This window comes from Pelodiscus sinensis, chromosome 5 (assembly GCF_052426305.1).
Source record: "Pelodiscus sinensis isolate ZL-2025 chromosome 5, ASM5242630v1, whole genome shotgun sequence".
Classification (NCBI taxonomy): domain Eukaryota; kingdom Metazoa; phylum Chordata; order Testudines; family Trionychidae; genus Pelodiscus; species Pelodiscus sinensis.
In genome coordinates, this window is record NC_143056.1 from 107,106,315 (window position 1) to 107,132,050 (window position 25,736).

Genomic DNA, 25,736 nt, shown 5'->3' on the forward strand with positions numbered 1-25,736 from the left:
ACCGTACATCTACTCTTACAACCTGCCACTCAAAACGTGTTTGGAAGCTATTCCGCCAATGCCTATGATAAAATGATACGAGGGAAATACATCTTAAAATGTTTTTGGCTATCCTAGCACTCACCATTTTCTCTCTCTCTAGCTCCAGGCTGAATCGGTCTTGCAGTTCCATTTGAGTCTGAAGACGTTTCTTTTCTTCTTCTGCAGCTCGAGCAGCTGCTTCTTCAAGTTGCTGTGCAAAGAAAATGGCCATGTAAAACAGTGTGAGAGACAGGATAACTTACGTCTGACCAGAAATGGTTCAATGATGGTCGATCTGTCTGTGTATTTGGTACCATCCAGGAAACCTCCTCCCAGTCAGTCCCATGTTCTAGAGAGAAACAACAGTCTCAGCTCCCATTCGTACAAATCGACATCTCACAGAAACAAACTGTGGTGGCGCGACAGTCAGGAATCTTTTCAGTGGGGAAGAGAGGCGGTGTAAAGGTGACCTTTCAGTTTGTCCAAGTTTGCCTTTCAGTTTGTCCAGTTTGCCTTCCAGTTTGTCCAGTTTGCCTTCTTTCAAAATAAAAATTAAGTTTATTTCAAAACAACTTCTCATTTTACATTTAACTTATAGTAAAAAAAAAATTGAGATAAAAACCGAAATTAATTATTTCTATTAACCCAATTAAAAATGTTGCTAGTTTTTAATTCATAAACATTTAGGATTTTTTTGATCCTAAAATTAATTATTGAAAGCTTTCATAGTGTGGGAACACTGCACAGATTTCTGCAATAGCAAGTGTGAGCGTGGAGACTGAACTGTAGGCAGCAGTAAGTGAATGAATGGACAACAGGAGGACAGCCCAGTTTTTGCAATTTTACCAGTATTAAGAGGGATGTGTGTTTTATAAATCGGCTGTCCAACGACTATAGAAACTGAATGAGATGCACAGAGTCATCTTTGGGCCCAGAGGCATTCCCCAAAATACCACCTTGATGTAAAATCTACAGGACTGAATGAGTTTGCCCTGTAGTTTGACCTGTGAAAGGAACCAAGAGCCTAACACAGCAAATAAGAGGGAAAAATCCAAAATCTAGATTTCAGAGTTGAGTGAATGATGTCAGGAGGCTGGGAGGACAGTTCCTCCTGGCTGCTGTTAATACCATGCATGGAGGAAGAGGGCAAGAGGTCTCAGGCTTTGTACAGGGCAGGAAGTTGCTGACTCACTCCCCTCTCCTCCCTCCCTCCCCCCCCCCTGCATGCTTGGCTGCAGCAGATGCTTAAAGGGAGGAGTTCTAAGGGCTTGAGGATTTCCACACAGCCAAGTTGTCTCAAAGGATAAGAAAATGATTTTTTCTGGGAGATTATGAAACATAATGGGAGTATAACAGTAACAAATGAAAACAATCGATGCAATTTGTCTGTCTCTTGTTAATAACCACATGATTACCCACAAGGCAGAGGTGGGCAATAATTTTTAGTGGGGGGGGGGGCACTCCCAAGATTTTGGGAAGTGGTCAAGGGCCGCACTTCTGGGGAGCAGGCTTTGGGTCTGGGACAGTGGGCAAGCTATAGAAGGGAGCTTGGGATAGAGGACTGGGGTGCAGGAGGAAGTGTGGGGTCTCAGACGGAATATGAGTGTAGGATAGGGTTATGATTGGGGGCAAGGGCTTGGGGTGCAGGGTCCAGGAGTGGGTATGGGTGCAGGAGACGAGTCTGGCCTGGAGGAGGGATGTAGGAGGGGATGCAGGGTCTGGGAGGAAACTGTGACCTGGGAGAAGGGGGGAAAGGTGTGCAGAGGGTTTGGGTAGTGATGTGGGGCAGGCAGATGGGGTGCAGGGTCAGGGAGGGGGATGGGTGGAGGAGAGGATTCTGGCCTGAGGGAGGGGTGCAGAGTCTGGGAGGGAGTTATGACCTGGAGGAGGTGGGGGGGGGGGGGCGGGGATACAGGAAGTTTGGCTGGTGGCCTAGAACAGGCAGTTGCGGGGGGGGGGGGGGGGGTGCCAGAGGCAGACTCTGGCTGGGAGGTGCTTACCTAGGTGGCTCCCAGCCAGCAGCTCTGCAGGAACCTGAGACAGCACAGGGAGGGAGGGAGAGGGCGAAAGGGGAGGAAGGATTGAGGAGGCTTCATTTGCTGTCCCTGCCTTCAGCAAAATTTCCCAGCTCTTATTGGCCAAAAACTAGCAAAAGGGAGCTGAGGGGTTTTGCTAGGAGGCAGGGATAGCAGGCGAAGCTCTCTCCTCCCTGCCTAGACTTCACAGCAATTAGCAGCCTGCTGTTTAAAGTGGCTGCAGCTGTGCTCTAGTAAATGTGCTGGCAAGGCGGTCGCGGGGCCGGGGCCAGATCCATATCCATATCCATATCCATATCCATATCCATATCCATACAGGGTTGAAAGATCGGAGCCAAAAACTATCACTTGGAATTATAAAGGAAAAGATAATTGCAGGAGATGGTCAGAGCAAAGAGCAGAGACAAAAGACACTGGAACTGAGTGCCTGGTCTGACACCAGCCCCCTCTCTGGCCTTTGACAAGCCTCTTTGCCTCTGCTCCAGTGATAATCTCTGATCTCTTAATAAGGCTCATGCACGGGTTAGTGTTTGTAAAATGCTCTGACAATGCTGGACAAAAGCAAAAATAACTGTCAAATGAGCTAATTCACACAATGTTATCTCAGTTTGGAAACCCATCTGTATCTTGAGACTCTAGCATCTTATCAAAGAAAATATTTTAATGACATTTTAGGCTAGGATATAATGTCATATTATATCCTGTCACTTTTCAGGGGGAGATGGACACCCACCTGTTCTACTGCCTTTTGAAAATCCAAAATTTGAACTGCAACTCCACTTCCTCTCTCTCCACCACAGTTTCTCTAACCCAACACCTGCTCTGTTGTAGCTGCCAACACATACATTATAAATAGCTTTCATTTCTTTACATACCAGCAATTAACACGAGTAACTGACCAAAATGATCAGCCTGACCAACACTGAAACAACAGGAGGGGGAAAGGAATTACTTTTGTATTAATTGTTACAAGAGAAGTTTTGTGAAACACCTACATTTGGGGACTGAACCTAACGCCACAGTGTCTTTGAAAGCATGCTGGGGCAACAGGAGTGATATTTTAAAGGCATCCAAATGTGATATGCTAATTTTAAAAACTAAAGGAATATAAAACAGCATCAATATGAATGTAGAGGCCAAATACAAATCAGATTCCGAAAAATGGGAATCTAACGCCATGATTTTTCAAGTGTCTACACGAGCTAAGCCCTGCATCCATATGGATCCCTGTAGACATCTGGGGGACTCCAGGTGGTCAAGGTCCACTCACACTGAGTCACCTGAGGAACTGGATCCTGCTTCTGCAGCTACAGGTTGGTGGTAGAGATTTTTACAATCAGCTTTCTCTCACTGCTGCCTGGCAGGCCCTCACATCCCAGTACCCCTCCACACCAGACACTGCCTCTGAACAGGGTACAGATGCATAGATATTCATGCTTGAGGAAATTATAGGAGGTTTTTAGGAACCAGAAAAATTACTATGGCAAACAAAGTATGGTGGGTACTTTGTGTGAAACATGCACCATGTGACCCAGACCACAACCTAGCCTTCTGCATCACATAAGTCCCACTTACAGGGACACTGACAGGTGGGGAGAACAGAAAGTGGGAAGTTTCCCCAGGGCCTGGTCATTTAAAAGAGCCCAGGGCTCCAGGTCAACACCACTAGTACCACAGCAGAAGCAGTAGCCAGAGCCCCATGTGGCATGGTCTGGGTGGCACTGAGGGTTGGCTTCCCATAACCCTTCCCCCTTCATCCAGCCCAAAGTTAGCTGCCAGCCCTGCTCACTTATGGCCCCAAAACATAGACTTAATAGGTGCTCAGGCCTCAGTAGGGAGTAAATTTCACCCTTTTTTTCTCCTCTCCCTTTTCCTCCCTTCCCCCCAAAGAGTGTGTGCTGTGGCCTGCAGCTGGAAGATGTGAGCTTCTAATCAAGGTTTGAAATCTAGAAGCCTCTGCTCATTGGTTGAGCCTTAATCAGGGGGTGGGGCTTTATACAGCAGTGAATCAGAGACCAGGGACTGCTAACAGGGAGTTTTGAGAGGGAGTTCTCCAGGTAAAGGAGGAAGCCAGTACAGGACCCTTGAGGGAGGTGGCTGTCTGCAGTGTGTGTTTGTGTTTGGGGGTTTCTTGATGTGTGCTGAGCTTGTGTTTGTCTGGGTTCCCCCCCCCCCCTTCTCCCAAAGAGTGTGTGCTGTGGCCAGCAGCTGGAAGCTGTGAGCTTCTAATCAAGGTTTGAAATCTAGAAGCCTCTGCTCATTGGTTTAGCCTTAGTCAGGGGTGGGAGTTACAGTGGGGGAGGTCTAGATTGGATATTAGGAAAAATTATTTCCCTAGGAGGGTGGTGAAGCACTGGAATGGGTTACCTAGGGAGGTAGTGGAATCCCCGTCCCTAGAGGTTTTTAAGTCTTGGCTTGACAAAGCCCTGGCTGGGTTTCTTCCTCTTGAGCACTTAAGTCTGGGTGAGCAATCATTTTGGAAGGGGGCCATTTCACAAATTTCAGAAGGGGCCGTGGGCTGAGCCAGAAGGGGCAGGGTTGAGAACTACCCTGCTGGGTATAGTGACCTTTTCTGAACCAACTGCAGCTAGTGAGAACAGTTTAATTTAAATTATGAAAGATTTAGCATTTTAACTGTCTCATGTTAGTTTATCAAACTTTATTTAAAATGAAGTTAAATATTATGTCCAACACAAAAGGTTTCAATGTTTTCTTTATTTATGGGAGAGGTGAGGTACCCTTTTTGAGTTGTGGTCACAGACTCACAGAAAAATCATTTGGGGACCACCCAAGTGAGAAGCAAAAAATCTCCTCCAAAAAACCCTAACACTCACTGATGTGGCCCCAACTGAGACACCTCACTCCTCTGGTGCCCCAGCCTCACAGGATGAAGGGAAGGGGGAGACTGAGGTTCAGGGTTTCCCATAGACCAGATTTACTTGTCTGGGGCTCTGAAGTTAGTGGATTTTATGGACCTTCTTAGGCTCTGGGGTAGAGACAAAAATGAAGGTACAGTGCATGAGACAGGGCTGCCAGCAAGTAGAATAGGGATGGGGTGCAGGATCTGGAAGGGAGCCGGCTGGAATAGGGTGTCTGGCCAGGGGGAGGGAGCAGAAACAAAGGAGGGTGCAATGTGTGGCCAGGAGAGAGGGTCCAAGAACAAGAGATGGTGTCGGAGCAAGCTGGGAGTGCCAGGTTTTGGGGTGAGGAGGTCTGGGCAGGAAGGGGGACCTTACCTCGCTTCGTGTCCCCTTGCAACAACGACTGCAGCCATGCTATCTAGGCCACCCAGAGGGAGGCCCCACCGCTGTGGCAGCCACACAGCCCAGGGCCGGCCCTGAAGGCCAGAGATACTACTGCTGCAGCCACACAACCCAGGGCTGGCCTCAGAGGTACTTCAGCCACCACAGTTGGCCCTGGACCATGTGGCCTGTTGAGGAGCCTCAACCCCAGCTCTGCCTCCTCCCACCACAACCTAACCTCCCTCCTCCATGGCACAGGTTGGGACCCCCCCATTGGGGGCAGGGCCCAGAACTGCTTCGCGAGCTGGATCAAAGCCCTAGGCGGGCTCAATCCAGCCTGCTGAGAGGCTTTTGCCCACCCTGACTTAAGTAATAGCAAACAGAACTCAAAGCCCAGGATTTTTGCTGCTGGATAAGTTTCACAAATGATATTAATAGGCAATACTCAATGTGGGCTAAGGCAGGCGTTGTATTTTGGCACATTACCATGTTTAAAATTATGGGGTAAGAATCAAATCAGAACAGAAATAACCAGGGCTCGCTGAACCGCTGCGAGCCCCACTTGCCAGCCACATTGTCCGGTGATCTGCACATGCGCAGATCGCCGGAACCTGGCTCTTCCAGGTTACAATCTACTCGCCATGAGCGAGTAGATTGTATAATTTGTTGAGCCCTGAAAATAACTATTATCAGATTCAGAGCAAGGTAAAGAAACTCATGCCCCATATTCCAGTATTACCGAACTGAGGTGTTCAAAATGCAAATCAGGCTCACAACTACCACCAGACTTTTTAAAATACATTTTGAATTATTTTCATTTGCTTTTGAGTTTGTGCTGACAGCATACACTCAGGACACATTTTTAGACTTTTCTCCACAATCATGAGAGAGAAAAATTTACTTTTTAAATTAAAGCTGAGATTCTAGGAGCTGAGACTTTTTAAAACTCCAAATACAAGACGTATGACAAAGTCACAAGAATTGACAACAATGATATTCTTCTCACAGACTAGCATAATTTTAAACCCATTAAACATGTAGTTTACTGTAAAGTTAAATTTAAGTACACTAAGTGAAAATTAAATTTCTCTATTCATTTTCAGGATCAGGAACACAGACTGCATACATGTAATGAATTCAAAGTCTGAGTGACTCTCTGCTGTCTATGTCCAGTCACTCTACTTTATAATTTGATCTGGTCTAATCATAATAGCTTAATAATAGATAATAAATCAGGTATTTTCTATTTATGAAGGTGCATGAGAAATGAGGCAAGTGTGCACTAACTAGAAATACAAAAATCAATTGAAATTTAGGCAAGGTTACAAGTAGAGCAGTTCAGCTTTTCATCTTACTGACTACAAATGTCATTTTAATAGCTTGCAACACCAGTGGGGCAAGGACTAAGTCTCCTTCCACATGTTGTATGGCATGGCACATACTGATAGTACAACATTACTAACAAATAATAAAAAATGTGTGTGACAAGCAAGAGGAGGGGTGAGTGGGAGGGAGGAAAGGACAGAACAGAAAATGGAGAGCCAAGAGAGTTTCACATGGCTTAGCTACTCATGAGTTATGATCACACGTGAGTTAATTGGATATATACAGGTCTTCCCAAAGGAGTGCAGATAAAACTTTTATGCCACAGCTCACATGCTCTACATGCTGCAGATCTGCTAGAAAGCCACTTTAGAAGGTTATGGCTAACACATTTTTGAAACCTCTGAAAAACACTGAAAGTGATATTTACACAAATGTGTCGTCATGAATTTAAGGTCGGCTGTCTCTGAACTGACCAGAACCAGTGGAAAGTTCTGTGTCCCACTAAGAAGATGGGACTCCCCCCTTCCTATTGGTATAAAACACTGATGACTTATGAAATAATTGGACTGAAGGCCTATCACTGGTCATGAAATGGCAAGTGCAATTTTGGGACACAAATTTTTTCTTTTCTGAGGAAATGAGCATATTTTCCTGCCCTCCTGCCTTTTCTAAAAATGGAAAAGGCAGCTGCCTGCATTTTACAGCACAGGGGTCCGGACTGGCAGTAAGGCTGACAGGAAGAACTCTAGATAATAGCTGAGATGCAGCTGTAAGAGAGGTGACTGTAAGAGAGGAGGCCGTAAAGGTTAAGGTAGGTGGAATGGATCATTTAACATTCACCATGCCTCACAGACAAGCAGTCACACAGATGGAGGCAACTCTACCATCTGCAATCAATACATTGATTTCTAAAGCTCTCTCCTAATATTTGCACTCCAGCTCTCTGAATCTCTCGCTCTGCAAAGTTGATCCAAATTTTATGAGAAAACATGAGTTTGAGCAAAGCACTCAAGGTCAATACATTTGTCTGAGCTCTCAATCTACCCAAAATTGCTCCAATAGGATTACAAGGTCTCTGCAGCATATTTCAAGTGTGCATGCTGGGGTGGGATGTTTTCCTCTCTTTGTCCATTGCCACCCCGCACTTAGATGGTTTTAGTAATCCATCAAAACTAAGAAAACCTTAATGGAAACTCTGTCAAACTCTAGAAGGCTACATCTACACTGCAGCACTATTTCAGGGTCCCTCCTGAATCCCAAAAAATCGCTATTCTGCATCTTTTGAGCATGCCCGTCATTTTTAAATATAAGGAACGCGCTATTCTCATGTCCCTGTAAACCTAGTTTCACGAGGAGTAAGGGACGTTTTGGAATAGTGGGTTATTTCAAAGTAAGTGCTGTGTAGACCACACCAAATTTTGAAATAAGCTATTTTGAAACTAACTCAAAATAAGCTACGCAGTTTGCATAGCTCAAATTGCATAGTTTATTTTGAGCTATGGGTGCAGTGTAGATGCACCGAAGGGTACGTCTAGACTACATGCCTCTGGCGACAGAGGCATGTAGATTAGGCTACCCGACACAGTAAAATGAAGCGGCGATTTAAATAATCGCCGCTTCATTTAAATTTACATGGCTGCCGCGCTGAGCTGACAAACAGCTGATCAGCTGTTTGTCGGCTCAGCGCGATAGTCTGGACGCTCCCCTGCCAACATCAAAGGTATTTGTCGACCACCCAGGTATGCCTCATCCCAGGAAGAGGGATGCATAAAGCATACGCATGTGTAAAACATTAATATTTCAAGAAACTCAATCTCAACCAAACTAACACTTTTCTAGGCAAAGTTCTGGTCTGATCAGTACAATGTGAAACCTTGAAAGCTGCCAGCCTGCCCCCACCTTTCTCACTGTCTCCAATTCCTGCTGCTTGTTCTCATTGGCTATTTGGAGTTCTTTCATCTGCTGCTCCAAAGCCTCTTGCTCAGCTTGCAGTTTCTGACGCAACTCTTTCCTTTTCTGGCGCGCTTCCTTGTGAGGTGGAGGGCTGCCCACCCGCAGCAGGTTCACAGTGGTCTGAATGGCTGTACAGGCGTCCACATGATTAAAAGGAAAAGTGACAATGAAAGAACTTCAGTTTGGAGAAATACTAGACCCTGGATAGTCTCGGTGAGAAAAAGCTATCCTGTTATCTCACACAATGCTCTCACTCCGTTCCCACACTCTCTTGTTAAGTTAACCAATGACAAGAAAAAAATAAGTGTGCTGTCTTTCTACATTTTGCAATATCGTCTGTATCCCAAAGAGAGGAATGTCCAGTAGTTCCAATATCCTCACCGATTAGTCCATATTCAATGTCAATTTCTAAGGGGCATTGGCAAGATTAAGATGGTGTGAATGTAACTTATTGTAAGAGTTAAGACCATAGGAAGTGACAACAAATTTCTCGCCACATCCTTAGGCCATTTTCTCAGTGTTTCTAATCCAGATTGTAACCCCTCTTGTTTCTCAGGTGCATGGTGTCAGATGGCACAATTTCTGGAATTCCCTCACATTTCAGTTCATAGCATTTTATGTGAGCTGCACGTCTTACTGCTAAAAGGGAACTAAATTCTGTCAGCTAGAAAGTGGTTTTGATCTAATTATATTCAGGATTACTGAAGCACAAACTACACAGGACTGCTTTCTTTTCTATTTCCTATTTTGATCCTTTTTTTAACTAGAAGAGTGAAATAATGTACTGTTTTAGGATTGGGTAATAGCTAACCACACACCCCTTGTGCAGCTTTAATTAAGTACATGCTCTAAACAAGGAAGGAAGAAGAATACTACTTAGCGCTTTGAATTTTCAAAGTGCTGAACAGATATTAATTGGCTTTTCTTCACTCTCGTCCAGAGACTGTTAGAGTGGACTCAGACTAAAATCCAGATTGCTGCTGGCACCTGCCACTCGTTGAAATCATTTCTCATGGATCGGATCAAGGCTACACAACAAGGCAGCAGAAGAGCTCCTGGTGCCCAGCCCTATGTTGCGTTCACTAGACAATTTTACCTCAAAAGTAAAAACCAGTTTTAAGGTGTTGAGATGAAGGAGCTCTCCTCAACCCCACCAAAAACAAACATAAACCAAACCACTAAAAATGTGGCTGCATCACAGATCAAGTTGGTATGTGAACAGAAAGAAAGAAATGAACAAACAAATAAAAGTAATCGGTTTCATTTTGCATTAGCATCCTCCACAGCATGCAGCAAATCGGTTACTGAAAGCAAACTGCTGGTATGCAGAATTCCAGATGACTTGTTCCTACAGGATAACATTTATGAAAGGCCTTTAAGACAGATTTTCAAACGTGAGTAGTGATCTTAGGTGCCTCAATGTGACACCTTGAAGAGGCCCAATTTTCAGTGTATTGGTGCTCAGCTCTTTCTGGACATCAGGCCCCTTTGATATGTCTCAATCTGGGAACACCAAGAGGCACCATCCAATCACTAATCACTTTTGAAAGTCTTGTTCTGAAGCACATGCTTAAATGCCATGCAGAAGCAGGACTTTAACTTGCACATCATCACTAAGACTTAAGCCACCTTACCTTGAATCCACTCCTGCTTCTTCTTTTTATCAGAGGCACTAATCTCAAAACTCTTATCTAAACATTTGATAAGAAAAAGACATTTCTTTCCATCTTTGTCAGGCAAGGACTAGAATGGAAAACAAAGTATTAGTGTCCAGCGAACCTAAATACTATACACTTCATGCCACTGATACACCAATCAGTCACATGTACAGGTTATGAAGACATACAACAGTATATTATTTTATTTGCATATTATAGTTTGGGATATAATTGCCGTTTTACATAGAGGTGCAAAACTGCTCTTCATGGAAAACTGAAAATTTTTTGCTGCCTTTCACTCACTCATTTGTGCATATACCAACTGTTTCAATAAATGATCTTTGTGAAAATAAAACCTGGGCACATAGCCCAACAGAATGACCTATTGATGTACAAGGCGGGAGGGGGGGCGGGTAGGAAGGAAGAGAACAAATCCCGCCATCTCTGAAGACACACTCGGAGTTCATCACAAAATACATTTTTTAAAATATTCCAGTCATCTGACGAAGTGGGTCTTTGCCCACGAAAGCTTATGCTCCTACACTTCAGTTAGTCTATAAGGTGCCACAGGACTCCTCGTCGCCTTTACCAGACTGTTTGTTGTTTAAGTTTAAAAAAAAATCGTAATTAGAGAGAGTTGAATTTATTTTTACCTCTACACAGCAGTTTTCATCCAACACGATGTCTCCTTTTTTGTCTTTTAAATCTTCACTCACATAGTATGAAATACTACTTGGTTTTAGGACAAACCAACGTTCTGTCCAATTTTTCCTCCTGTGACCTTTTTTTAACATATATCCCTGAAAAAAGGAATGACCCATTGACATGGGTGATAAATGATGCTGCCACTTGGGGAGACAAGCCTTCCAGCCTGTGACTCCACTCATACCCCCTCCACTGCTCCACTCCAGGTCCCTCCATCTCCCCCACTCTCCCTCTTCTCTTCTCTCTCAGCTCACCCCCTTCCAGCTAAAACCTTGAACCCAAATGTAGCAAATGGCATTTGATAAAACACTCTTACCTTTTTTTTCCTAAAAAAAAAAATTGAGCATGTTTTCCATTGTATGCCTGATTGGCATACAATGGAAGACTGGACATGTAGTAGGTACCTAATTAAAAGCAGTACATTTAGGAATTAAAAGTATCAGTGATAGGTTTTTTCATATATCCTGAAGTTTGAGAGAGATTAATTTGCAAACATGTTGTAGTAATGGCAAGTCAGCTGTCCATCTGAATACAACATTCAATGTTACGGAATACATGATGCAGCTCTTCTGTTTCATATTTTCTTATTTTAAATGTACTCAAGCATTTAGAAAGTAATCATTCCAGATTACTACATATTTAACACACTGAAACAAAACTTCATGATACCTTTTACATTTTTGTTACTCTAAGGTGCTGCAAACTGTTTAAGTTTTTTTTCAGTAACAGACTAACACGGCTACCCCTCTGAGACTTTTGAAACAAAGATATTATTTTAAATTAGTCAGAACAGGTTAGTATGTTCATAACAAAGTCCATTCCTTTTAGAAAAAGGGAACCCTCATTTATTTTGTGTGATCTCTAAAACAAAAGACATGTTTATGAAATTTCACCATATGTTTATGTGCAAAAAATATGTTTCCAAAGATTTTAGTCATACCAAAGGATTTTATATATAGTAGATTGCTGCATAGCTAGTCTACAGAAACAAAGCCACTCCACACTGGACAGGGAAAAATGGAAGGAAATAGTGAGGGAGGCATTGGACACCAACGGGTGTTGAGCCCATGGTTGTTGATGATGATGATGGATGGGATTTTATATCTTATAAAGTACTGATTTTGGTGGAAGGTTCTCTTAAGACTAGTTCGTCAAACAGGTGGACAAATGAGTTTCCCTTTATTTACTTTGATCTAGAAGAAAAGGGGTGTTCTTTCTTTAAGGGTCCTCTTCAACAGGGGGTGAAGAGAGAAAGATTACAGCAGCAAGAACAGACAGAAAGGACAGGGAGACTTGGCAAGCAAGTTTTTATACTGTAGTAATTAAAACTAAAATGTGTATTTTAGAGAAGGGCAGTCTTTGGAAAAATTTAATTAAGAAACTCTACATCTGAAGACCCAAGCATTTAAGGCTAAAGCAGAATACTCCGATTGTGCATCTAAATACCTATGCAAGGATTTTTTTTTTAACCAGTCTGATCTTAGAATTTTCGGCAACAAACTAATGAAAAATTTAAATCAACTTTTAAACTACGATCCTATAGACTTATTACAGTAATGCACAACTGCTTTTGCAAATTCAGAAACAGACCATATATACCTCTGGGTTGGCACATGTCTGTTAAATGGCTTCATTACCACTCAATGGTTCTTTCACAGGATCAAAGTTATGATATTAAGTTTAGAAGGCACTTCACTTTAAAGTTACAAAATGCCCTTCCATGGAAGTGTGACCAGGTTGTAACAGCCTGTTGTGGGAGCCTATAGGAACTGTCAGAATAGGGATAGAAAGGGGGACAGTCGAGCACAAAGACCAAGAGAAAGTATTGCCCCTTGCCTCTTATAACCACTACCCATGCCCAGTGCACTGTGCACCCTTGGTAGCACTGTTCTGCTTTTTGTTTGTGGGCTCTGAAGTTATGATCCAAGACTGACAATGTACACTAGGCCCTAAATGCTGATTCTTACACGTTTCCACTCCTTGTAATTCGCGATTCCATCAGCTGTTGCTTAGTTCATGAAAGTAATTTGTGATTCCTTTTTCCGGATTTGCAAATAACTGAAATAATACTGCACTCTCTGGAGCCTGATAATATTTTACCACCACCCTTTTTATCATCATTATTAGCACTAGCATATTAATCTGCTGGATGTGTTCTCCATAATGTTTCATGACAGAGAAATGTTGTGAAACGCCAATAGCGAAAGATTACCCAAGTGGTAGATGTAGAGCCTTGAACTAGATAGATATTTTAGCTATATACACACACCCCCTACTGTCTGTGTAACTCTGGAAATAAGAAAACTTGCACCTTCTGGAAGCGGTTCTTCCTCTCTCCAAAAATACCTTACACTGCCTTAATCAGCTAACTGTACCCACACCCAAAAGCTGAAGCCTTTTATGATCCCAAAAACAGTGTTCTACAAACTTTAATTAGTAAGACTGAGAAAGTGAAAATAAAAGTAGTGTTTCTGCCTAGTCAAAACTATATTTTAGAGAGTCTGTCTGTGTGATCAAGAACTCCTCCTAAACGGTAAGAGCTAGGACCAGCAAATTTGGCGTAGAGCTGCTTCCTCTTACCTCTTAAAGCAACATAAGGATTTAGTTACTTCTCACTTTCTTCGGACAACTGAGAGAAGCTTCCAGATCGCAGGCCCTGGTTCTCATGGGGGACTTTAATCACCCTGACATCTGTTGGGAGACCAATACAGCAGTACATAGACAATCCAGGAAGTTTTTGGAGAATGTATCAAGAAGTTATCCCCAATAAGTGCTGAAGGATCTCACTGGGGCCATGCGCAGCTTGACCTGCAGCTCAAAAACAGGGAGGAACTAGTAGGGAAAGTAGAGGTGGGTGACAACCTCGGAAGCAGTGATCGTGAGATGGTAGATTTCAGGATCCTGACCAAAGGAAGAAAGGAGAGTAGCAAAATACACATCCTGAACTTCAGAAAAGCAGACTGACTCCCCCAGAGAACTCAGGGGCAGGACTCCCTGGGATGCTAACATGAAGGGGAAAGGAGTCCAGGAGAGCTGGCAGTATTTTAAAGAAGCCTTATTAAAGGCAGAGGAAGAAATCATCCTGATGCGCATCAAGAAAAGCAAATATGGTAGGCGAACAGATTGGCTGACCAGGGACATCCATGGTGAGCTTAAACACAAAAAGGAAACTTACAAGAAGTAGAAACTTGGACTGATGACTAGGGAGGAGTATAAATATATTGCTCGAGAATGCAGGGGTGTTATCATGAAGGCAAAAGTGCAATTAGAATTGCAGCTAGTAAAGGATGTGAAGGATAACAAGAAAGGTTTCTACAGGCACGTTAGCAATAAGAGGGTGATCAGAGAGGGTGTGGGGCCCTTACTAGATGAGGGAAGAAACAGATGATGTGGGAAAAGCTGACGTACTCAATGTTTTCCTTGTCTCTGTCTTTATGGACAAGGTCAGCTCCCAGACAATTGCACAAGGCAACACAGTATGGGAAGGAGGTGGACAGCCTCTGGTGGGGAAAGAACAAGTTAGGAACTATTTAGAAAAGCTAAACGTACACAAATCCATGGGCCCAGATTTAATGCATCTGAGGGTACTGAGGGAATTGGCAAATGTCATTGCAGAGCCTTTGGCCATTATCTTTGAAAACTCATGGAGATTGAGAGAGATACTGGATGACTGGAAAAAGGCAAATGTAGTGCCCATCTTTAAAAAAGGGAAGAAGGACGATCCAGGGAACTACAGACCACTCAGCCTTACATCAGTCCCCAGAAATATCATGGAGAGGATACTCAAGGAATCCATTCTGAAGCACTTGGAAGAGGGGAAAGTGATCAGGAATAGTCAACATGGATTTATGAAGGGCAAGTCGTTCCTGACCAATCTGATTAGCTTCTATGATGAGGTAACTGGCTCTGTGGATATGGGAAAGTCAGTGGATGTGATATACCTTGACTTCAGCAAAGCTTTTGATACAGTCTCCCACAATATTCTTGCCAGCAAGTTAAGGGAATATGTATTGGATAAATGGACTGTAAGATGGATAGAAAGCTAGCTAGACTATCCGGCCCAATGGGTAGTGATCAACGGCTCGATGTCAGGTTGGCGGTCAGTTTCCAACAGTGCGCCCCAAAGATCTGTTTTAGGTCCAGTTTTGTTTAACATCTTTAATAATGACCTGGTTGAGGGGATGGATTGCACCCTCAGCAAATTTGCAGATGACACTAAGCTAGGCGGAGAGGTAGATACACTGGAGGGCAAGGATAGGGTCCAGAGTGACCTGGACAGATTAGAGCATTGTGCCAAAAGAAATCTGATGAAGTTCAACAAGGACAAGTGTAGAGTTCTGCACTTGGAACGGAAGAATCCCAGGCATTGTTATAGGCTGGGGACTGAATGGCTAAGTAGCAGATCTGCAGAAAAGGACCTGGGGATTACAGTGAATGAGAAGCTGGATATGACTCAACAATGTGTCCTTGTAGCCAAGAAGGCTAATGGCATATTAGGGTGCATTAGAAGGATCATTGCCAGCAGATCCAGAGAAGAGATTATGCCCTTTACTCAGCTCTAGTTAGGCCACATCTGGAGTATTGTGTCCAGTTCTGCCCCCCTCCCCCCTCTCCACTACAGAAAGGATGTGGATGCATTGGAGAGGGTCCAGAGTAGGGTGACCAAAATGATTAGGGGGCTGGAGCACATGACCTATGAGGAGAGGCTGAGGGATTTGGGTTTGTTTAGTCTGCAGAAGAGAAGAGTGAGGGGGGTTTGATAGCAGCCTTCATCTTCCTGAAGGGACATTCAAAAGAGGATGGAGAAAGGCTGTTCACAGTAGTGACAGATGGCAGAACAAGGAGCAATGGTCTCAAGTTACAGTGGGGGAGGTCTAGGTTGGATATTAGGAAAAACTATTTCCCTAGGAAGATGGTGAAGCACTGGAATGAGTTACCTAGAGAGGGGTGGAATCTCTATCCCTAGAAGTGTTTAAGTCTCGGCTTGACAAAGCCCTGGCTGGGCTGATTTAGTTGGGATTGGACCTGCCTCGGGCAGAGGGCTGGACTTGATGATCTTCTGAGGTCTCTTCCTGCTCTATGATTCTATGAAATCAAACAGAAAAGTGACTGAGTCACCAAATCAAGTACAGTCCTCAAAACTAACATAGCTCAGCAAATGAAAGAAACAGAAGCAGAAGGGAAAGGAAGCCACAGCCCCTGCTGTGCCACTCCGGTAAGAGGGAGCCAGATGGCAGGCGGCACTCAGCTCCAGGAGGAAACGGTGCACACTCTCAGATTGGCTCCCAGGGCTCTGCTACAGGCTGCTGAAGTAAGCAGAGAGCAGTCAGGCATATGAAAGGGGCTGGCCAGGGGCATGCCCCACCTCATCCAGAACAGCCCCAGCCCTGAGCCTCCCTTCCTACAGGTTCCCTTAGGGAGGGTGGGAGAGCTGAAGTCCCCCCCCCCCCGTCCTGATTCATATGGGGACACTGTTGGCTGTTCCCTTTCATTACTGTAAGGGAGTGAGGGGAAAGTGTAGTTTGCAGCATTCCTCACACTGGCTGGGGAGGGCAGGGGCAGACAAGCTGTGCACTTTGCTCTCACTCCCTGACAGGCACAGGAAGGGGAACAGTGAGAAGCTTCAGTCTCTCTCTCTCTCTCTCTCCCCCTCCCTCCCCCTCCCACACCCCTTTCAAACCCCCAGCCACATCAATCCCTCTTAGCCACAGGAATCAGGATTGTGAGTAGAAGGGGTTCCTATCTGCACCCCCCAGTCCTCTGCCCTGAGCCCCTCCTAACCCAACTCCTGCATCCCTCACTCCCACAGCCCACTGCACTGAACCCCTCCTCACTCCCCAAACTGGACACCTGCATCCCACACACACCCAGCCCCCTACCCTGAGTCTTGGAGGTTAGGTCCATCAATGGCTATTACTCAGGATGGGCAGGGATGTTGTCCCTAGTCTGTTTGTCAGAGGCTGGAAATGGATGATGGGATGGATCAATCATGATTACCTGTTGTGTTCCCTCCCTCTGGGGCATGTGGCATTGGCCACTGTCGGCAGACAGGATACTGGGCTAGATGGACCTTTGGTCTGACCCAGTGTGGCCATTCTAATGTTCTCCTGACATGATTCTTACATCCTGCACAGCCCCGCCTCCTGCCCTGAGCCCTGCCACACTTTGACGCTCCCCAACTCCCTGCCTTGATCTGCCCCACACTCCACCGCACACTTAAATTTCTTACAGATATGATTGTATCACAATGCCCCCATCCTCCTGTCCTAAGAGCCCCCACAAGAAGAGCTGTGATACAACAGTACCTGTAAGAAATTTAAGTTTCTTTCATCCCTGGATTGAACCAAGAGGAGCTAGAATAATAGGATGAACCTGGAATAGGATTTCTTCTCAATAAACCTTACAGAAAAGAGATAAAATGGAAAAATTTGGAGTGGTGCATTGTTTTGGCACTGCTAAATCAATACTTAAAGTTTGAAAACTAGAAGCAAATATTACTGACACCAAATAAGCTCGTATTATTAAAACATAGTGAATGAGAAAAGTATATAGGAATGAACAAAAAATTTATACAATGTTAAAATTTTTCCATTTAATTTTTTTTTAAATGGAAATTCCAATCTCCTTTTTAAAAATCCAAAATAAAAATAATGCTGTATTTTTCAAAAATACAATCATTCAAATAAACTATGTACATTTTTCCTTGTATTTGTTTTTTTAAAAAAACCTTAATCAAGTTAAGGACCCAAACAACCCCAGAAAAATCTGCTAATATACTATCTTTGAGGGGCACAGAGCAAAATGTGGACCTCACTGAAGTAAATAGCCATTTTCTTATTGATTTCAGTGGGTCCAGGATTTCCTTACATGTAATCAATCCACTTTACATTTAAAAAGAAAAAACCCCAAAAAACTCTCCCCCCCCCCCCAAGGGCTTGTTTCCATGTACTAAATGTAACTACAGTTGCCTCTCAGGAAAACAGGTGTAAATTTAACCCAATCTAGCTGACCATACACTACTAGCTGGTGCTGTAATGTGCTTTGATCTACTGTAATTTGTAGATCAAAGCACATTATGACACTTTTAGTACCAAGTAGCATGGTCAGTTAGTAGGCAGGCTAGATTTGCACAGCAGTTTATTGTGCACTAATATCTGTATAAGACATGTATAATACCCAATCTTCATTATCATCAAGAAGATTTTAAACTCCTCTCTCCTTCCTTTTTCAATCCACATACACAGCAGGAGGACTTCAGGCAGAATAAGAGTATCTCATTTGATAAACTTCTAAATGATTTCTCCTCAATTAAACTGGAAGTGGAACTATTTGTGGAATCTTAGACCTAATTATTGATATTTACTACACGCCTAACTTCTTTGCCTTCCCTAAATAAATGGCAGTAAGGAAGTACTATTTGTGATGTAACTTTGGAATTTTTAACATATATTTTCCCTTTCTAGATAACTAGTTTTACATCCTTTGTCTCTCAGTGAGGAGGAGAAGTAGCCGGGGACGTGGAGGTTGTTCAGTGTTTCAACTGTGTCCAGTTTATGTGGAAAATAAATGTAATTAACAGAATGCAGAGAAATACCACATTTCTGTTTGCTGTGAAGCAGACTGAGGTCAGGATCACTTCCCTTTTCTTTTCTGTGGGGGAAGGAGTCTGAAAGTACCCGATCCAAAATAAAGTTTGTATTTCACACAGAGGAAATATCAAAGTGTCATAAAGATGTAACTACAGTTATTCTAACTCCATGTCTTCAAGTTAGACATGGTGACTTCAACAGACTGGCCTTGGGATCCTCAGAACCTACATCTCACTCCACACAGAAAGGACTCACCACAGTCGGCTTTCACCAAACCCTTATTTTGGGCAATTGCAAATATATCCAAGTATAGCATGAGTGAAGATCAGTAGCCATCCCCTAAGCTTTAATATGCATAATTAACATACCAGGTACACTTACACTACCAAACATTTATTTTTAACAAATACGGCCATTAGCACATTGGAAAGACCAGTTCAAGCTCCTATTACCCAAGAACACCATACATGTGAGAGAGTTACACAGCCACATAGTACATTATTCCCAGGTTATGGGGAGAATTCCCCTTTCAATTTTCTATTAGTCCTCCTACAACCCTATTTACTGCTGCACAAGGGATGACAATTTGGCTCCAAGCAAAATAATGAGCCCGATCATCTCAATTAGCTGTTAGCATTGAAATCTACTGATGAAAACATAACTGTTGTATTAACTGCTTCATTCACAATAATTTAACAGAAGCACCCACCTGCTGTGTTCTACCCAGTGTGGTTAGAGCTAGTCAAAAGAATGATGCACCCTTTTTCCTGTAGATGTTGAAAGATGTAAATGACAATGTTCTATCAGATATTTGAATTTACTGGCTAGTCAATTTAAAAAAAAACCTAGTTATTTGGGGTATTAAATCTTCTCCCACTTCCCTTGCTAAATTTCTGTAATCTCACTTACCCAGCTCTTATGTGCTTTGGATGTTTTGTCCTGTTACCATCTTGCCAAGAAGGAGCCATTCAACAGAAGGGTGGCAAGGGGCTCTTCCTACTCTCCTTCACAGTCCTGGCTGAGGTCTGTGCTCTGCCCTGCCAGGACTGCAGTCTCCCTGCACCCAGGGCCAGTAGGGTTTGGGTGTCACCTGTCCCACAGCCAGGCAGGGAGCCCTCTGCCACTTGGCTGTAATGGCCCCACTCGTATACACACCAGCCAGAAGTGTGCGGGCAGGACCTGTTCAGCAGCAGGATGGCTTCCCCCCTCACCAGGGGAGGCTGCATACTGAATGTGGTGGGTCTAGCTCTTACCATTTAGGAGGCTTTTTTAAACAAATGGACAAACTCATATATATATATATATATATATATATATATATATATATATATATATATATATATATATATATATATATATATATATATATATGAGACTGGCTTCTCTGCAGGGGGAGAAGGAGGGAGCCGCATAGGCCACCTGCTGGTTTCTCCCCGGGACTGGCCTGGAATGAAGTGGGGGGAGGGGGGTTCGCAGGCCACCTGCCAGCTTCTCACTGAGGATGGGTGGGGATAGGGGAGCTCGCAAGCTGCCTGACGGCTTCTCACTGTGGGTGGCCTGGAGTGCCGCTCCCCAGGACAGTCCAGGGAGGTGGGGCTGGCAGCTGCTCTCCAGGACAGGCTGAGATGCTGGAGGCCATGCTGCCCAGAGCTGAGGTATTCGCTGTCTGTCCATGGCCATTCGTGAGTATAACTGTCCCTGCTCTCTCACCCATCCCTTTCTGTTTGATGAGAAACAATCGCATTTCCCTCACATCCCATTGTCCTGGCACAACCAAAGCATGACCTTGATTTAAAGTTATGATGAGAGGATGCTGCACATCAAATCTGATAGTCCTCGCTCTTAGGAGTTCTTGAACAAACAGACTCAGATAGACAGATGGGGACACACAAACTCTCTAACATACATAGTAGCTATTCTTTTAAAAATAAACCACATTCAAACTCTTAACAGAAATCAACTCTGGAGTACTAGGAGATCCCTCAAGCTTGTTCACTGCCATCAGCCAAAGATACTGCTGTTTATGGCAGCAGAATTCATTTGCAAATAATCTCATTATTCAATAACTCATCAACCTACTATTTTCAAACTTCATTCCATGCAATTCTTACCTGTTTCAGCACATCTAATATGAGCTCATTAAAGACCTCATTAATTGCCATTGATATAGTCTGTCGGTCCATCCCTTTGTTAAACTGTCCACTTCCAATAAGCTCAATCAGTTCCCATGCGGAAAGACCTTTTTGACTAGCCCCAAAGTTGATCCTGTAATGTTCAAACTGTTCTTGTTGTGAGCCTGCTCCCATTGCTTCAGTGAGTTTTTTAAGCAAGTATTCAATCTGTAAAGAAAGAGAAACAAAAATTACATTAAATTCTTTGTTAAAAATACTCATATACTTAAAAGCTCTAGACCAAAATTTTCCAATTTGAGAGCCTAGGTTAGTCTCTTAAATATCCATGTAGGTACCTAAAATAAACAGCTTCTTTTTCAAAGATTCTAAGCTCCCACAGTTCTTATTTGCTTCAGTAGGGTTTGTGTCTGCTCATCACCCCAGAAAATCTGAGCACTCACTTTTAGAAGCTTAAATATGTATTTAGACTTCTAAGTTCAGACATTCAAATTGAGATTTCTGCCCACGCGCTATATACATGGAAATTATACTTTAATGGCATCAAGATTATGCAGAATTTAACGTGAGAAAGGGGAAAGCTTCAAAAGCAATACAATTGTATAAAAGTAAACCAATAAAACATACAAGGAAGAGCAGAGGAAATAGCTTGGATAAGGGAATACATTAGCAATGGTCACAGGTGACACCTCCCAAAATCTGTATTATGATACCAGGAGGGATACAAAAGAAATGAAAGGATGAAAATGTATTCGTTCCTAAAACAAATTCTCATTTTCCTAATACGTTTCATATCATGTGTCAAACAACTGTAACAACACTTCTACTGAGATTAGATGAGATCTAAACCTTGATAACATTTATTTAAAATTGAATTCATTCAGTGTTTTGAGCATATGTATAACAAAGCCCTACAAATCTTTAACCAATACCAGTTTGTGAGTTCCTCCTTCCACAAGCACACCTATACAATAAAAATGGCCACCCTCAGTTTCCTATGTGTGAAGATTCATAACACTTTGATGTACTGTAATTAGACTTTAAGGATGGGTTGGTCTAGTCCTGATAGGGTTGCCAGATGGTTTCAATAAAAATACCGGACGCACTTGACATTACATCACAATCTACATTACATCTTATTTGGAAAATACCAGACATTTATATCTTCTCAGTTTGTTTCCCAAACAGAAAGCTCAAATGTTGGACTGTCCGGTTCAAAACCGGACACCTGGCAACCCTAAGTCCTGAAGACAAGCCAGGTTTGTCCAAGACATCAGAGAAAGGCATAAAGGGAACAGGGCTTACTGTGTTTTTCTCTCAGCTTCATGGCAAGGCTACTGCATATGCCCTAATTGCCTGAGGCAAAGACAACAGAAAAAAGCAAAGCATTTCCCTGACAGCCAACTTAAGACTGACAAAAGGGAGCAAGGTCATAATGGTACACCATGGCCTACCAGCCTCTAACAAGAAGTTCCTATGGAGACAAGAGGCAAATCAGCCTCTAAAATAGCTGGTCCGTGTTTCTGGTAACTATGGGCACGTCTACACTACACAGATAGACACTGCCATGGTCAATCTTCCGGGGTTCAATTTAGCAGGTGTAGTATAGACCCGCTAGACTTAACTCAAAGAGTGCCCCCGTTGGCACTGGTACTCCTTCTCCTTGTGAGGGCTAAGGGAAGCCGACAGGAATGTTTTCTCCCATCGACCTCCCGCTGTGTGGACAGAGATTTAAGATAAGTAGGGTTGCCACGTAACTTTCACAAAAAATACCAAATATGGCAGCAAAAAAATTGGTTGAGCAAAGAAAAAAAAGGGGGGGGAAGAGAGAAGAACCAAAGTTGTTGAGCCAAAAAAAGAAAACCCACTACACAAAAGAGAGTCCGCGCACCTTTAAATCCCCACGCTCCGCCCACCAGATGCAGCAGGGGAGCAATATCCCAAGCGGCCTTCCATCCGAGAAAAACAGAAAATACCGGACATTTTACATGTCCAGTAGTTTCGGGGGGGGGGGGGGGGGTTTGTGTGTGTGTGTGTTTTTTTTTTTTTTTTTAAATCGGACACCTGGCAACTCCAGCTAATATGACAAGGTCACACCACAGGGATGCTACAGAGTAGGGAAAAGACAGTCCCCAAAAGGTAAAAGGCCTGCTAATTAGGGACAGAGGGTTGTAGGGTAATTAAGAGAAGTTGGCAGGGAGCTGGCTTAGGCAGATTAGGATCAGCTAGCAGCAGGTCAGGCCTGCTGGAGGCCTTTAAAAGCCTCCCTAGTTACAAGTCGGGGGAGACAGTGAGAGGACATAAGGAGAGAGAGAGGAGAGAAGGAGAGACAGAAAGAGAAAGACTGCAAGAGTCTGAGTCAAAGCTGTAGCAGTTATAGAGCTAGAAACAGCGGAGGAGGGAGTCCCAGCAGGAGCGGCTGGGCTCCCTACCCCCAAAAAACCACTGCAAGCCCCAACCCTGGCAAAGGGGGAAAGCTACCAGCCAAAACACTGGCCAGGGAAAGAGGAACCATTGCCATACTACATAATTTACATAGCTGGAGTTGTGTATCTTATTTGACCTTCCCTTGCAGTGTAGACGTGCCCCATAAAACCTGGGGTATGGATCCCGCCTCTTGCCTCCATCCTATGCCAGATACTAAGTCATGCAAGAGCTCTTAATAGTGGTTCCTCTGAATCACTGAATTTCTGTGTGTGCAGGGTACATGATGGTCACAAGCTATAAGAACAGCTTGGGGTTGACACCATCAAACTAAAGTCTTACAAGGTAACTTTCAGATTCCCTTTTCTGCACATATGCAATTAGTATTTTTTAGGCCTTCTTGCCCTGGTAGACAGTCCTGCGGAACCATTGTGGAAAGTAGGCCAATTGTAGGTGCTTTAAAAAGTGTACCTATGTGACTTAGTACGTCCCATGTTCAAAAGTGACAGGGTCCTCAGTAGCTCAAAGTCTCCATGAAAGCCAATGGGACCTAGGCTTCTGAGACATTTGGTCACTTCTGAAAATCTCCCTTCTCCATGTCACTGATGCTGCGCAACCTCCCTTGCCCTAGTAACATGCTTCTGAGAAATCAGGAAACAGGACATTTCTTGCATGGCTGACAGAAAATTCAATGTGGGACAAATAAGGATTCACCACAAGACTGCCTAACCTTGCAGCATGAGTATTGATCCACTTTTTGATTAGTGTATATAAGGAATAGAATTGGTAGCCTCGAGTGATCTGCACAGTCTCTCCTCAGAGGTTTGGGAGAAGAGGGGTGATTGTGTGCTCTCTCATACATTCATCCTACAAGGACTACCAAGCCTCAGTACATATGTTAATGCTCGGGCCAACATGGCTTCTCCAGCTTGATCTTGATATAAGCAAGTACCCCCCTTCACCAAAGTCTGTGGCAAAGAAATATGAAACGTGCAAATCTGTGACAGACTATAACATGTCTGACAAAGCAGTGAATGATTGAACTGGAACTGAAGGGGGATTTTTATGGCTATTTCTGGAAGACTGAGATTAGTTAATAAATAGTCTTCCTTTCAGTTATACTGTAGGAGAATTAATACTACAGGAAAAATGAGGAAGTAAACTATAACCTCTTTGCTGTCCCAAAAAGAAAACAAACACATAAGGAAACATATCCAATGTATGATTCTTCATATGCTACATTCCTGTAGTGCTTGCTTTTTGTAAGGACTTACTGTCCTCTTAGAGATTATTATAGGCAAAGATATATTTTACCTTTGCAGGGAAGGTCAAGTATTTTTTACCTCTTTCCCTACACATAACTGGATATTGAATTTAGTTGGAATGTTTTCATCCTTCATAAATGGCATTAACAGCCAACATTTTAGGCAAGAAAATGTTTAAGTAGATGCCATTTCAAGAAGTGTTATTCCAATTTTATAAACACTGGGTGGCACAATTATTACTGAGACTACTTCTATCGGTCTCAGTGCAATGACCGTATGGCTCAAATGCTAAGTGTAGAGGCCTAGTTCTGCCAACGTTTACTACCAGCCATAGTGCTTATTACTATGAGTAGTCCTGCTGATTTCAGTACAACTACTCACAGTAATAAGCAGTACAGCTCATTACTGTGGTAGGCTTCTACAGGAATAGATCCTTAGACTAGGCATTTCAGAGAGCATGGCTCTGAATTACTCACTTTAAGATCATTCAGGTAAAAGCAATCAGAGATAACCATCTGAACTCTTAGCACTTGGTAAAGTAATTTATAGTGATAGAAATGTAGCCGTGTTAGTCTGGGGTAGTTGAAGCAAAATGCAGGACAATGTAGCACTTTAAAGACTAACAAGATGGTTTATTAGATGATGAGCTTTCGTGGGCCAGACCCACTTCCTCAGATCAAATAGTGGAAGAAAGTAGTCACAACCATATATACCAAAGGATACAATTAAAAAAAATGAACAAATATGAAAAGGACAAATCACATTGCAGAACAGAAGGGGGATGCGGGGGGGTGGGAAGGGGGAGGAAGGAAGGTAAGTGTCTGTGAATTGCTGATATTAAAGGTAGGGAGAGTGGGATGTTTGTGAGTTAATGGTATTACAGGTGATAACTGGGGAAACTGTCTTGGTAATGTTAAAATTCGACACTTACCAACAAGGACTTAACAAGTCTTTGAACTTTCTCACCCATTACCAAGACAGTTTCCCCAGTTATCACCTGTAATACCATTAACTCACAAACATCCCACTCTCCCTACCTTTAATATCAGCAATTCACAGACACTTACCTTCCTTCCTCCCCCTTCCCACCCCCCCGCATCCCCCTTCTGTTCTGCAATGTGATTTGTCCTTTTCATATTTGTTCATTTTTTTTAATTGTATCCTTTGGTATATATGGTTGTGACTACTTTCTTCCACTATTTGATCTGAGGAAGTGGGTCTGGCCCACGAAAGCTCATCATCTAATAAACCATCTTGTTAGTCTTTAAAGTGCTACATTGTCCTGCATTTTGCTTAAAGTAATTTATGACTCCCTTAAAATTAACAGATTCAGAGGGGAAGCCATGATAGTCTGTAACTTAAAAAAAAAAGCAATGAGCAATCTTGTA

At 43.2% G+C, this 25,736-nt stretch overlaps 1 protein-coding gene across 2 annotated transcripts in view; it reads right to left on the reverse strand.

Annotated features, from left to right (window-relative positions):
• The window catches only part of SWAP70 (switching B cell complex subunit SWAP70), an 85,274-nt gene that overhangs the window by 16,287 nt on the left and 43,251 nt on the right, over nucleotides 1–25,736 (reverse strand). For both annotated transcript variants that reach the window (XM_075927949.2, XM_075927950.2), the window contains 5 exons: nucleotides 20,642–20,869; nucleotides 10,890–11,036; nucleotides 10,213–10,321; nucleotides 8,525–8,706; nucleotides 125–232 (listed from right to left, as the gene is read on the reverse strand). In XM_075927949.2, coding sequence (XP_075784064.1) covers nucleotides 125–232; nucleotides 8,525–8,706; nucleotides 10,213–10,321; nucleotides 10,890–11,036; nucleotides 20,642–20,869 — 774 coding nt within the window. The remainder of the gene's footprint in view (nucleotides 1–124; nucleotides 233–8,524; nucleotides 8,707–10,212; nucleotides 10,322–10,889; nucleotides 11,037–20,641; nucleotides 20,870–25,736) is intronic.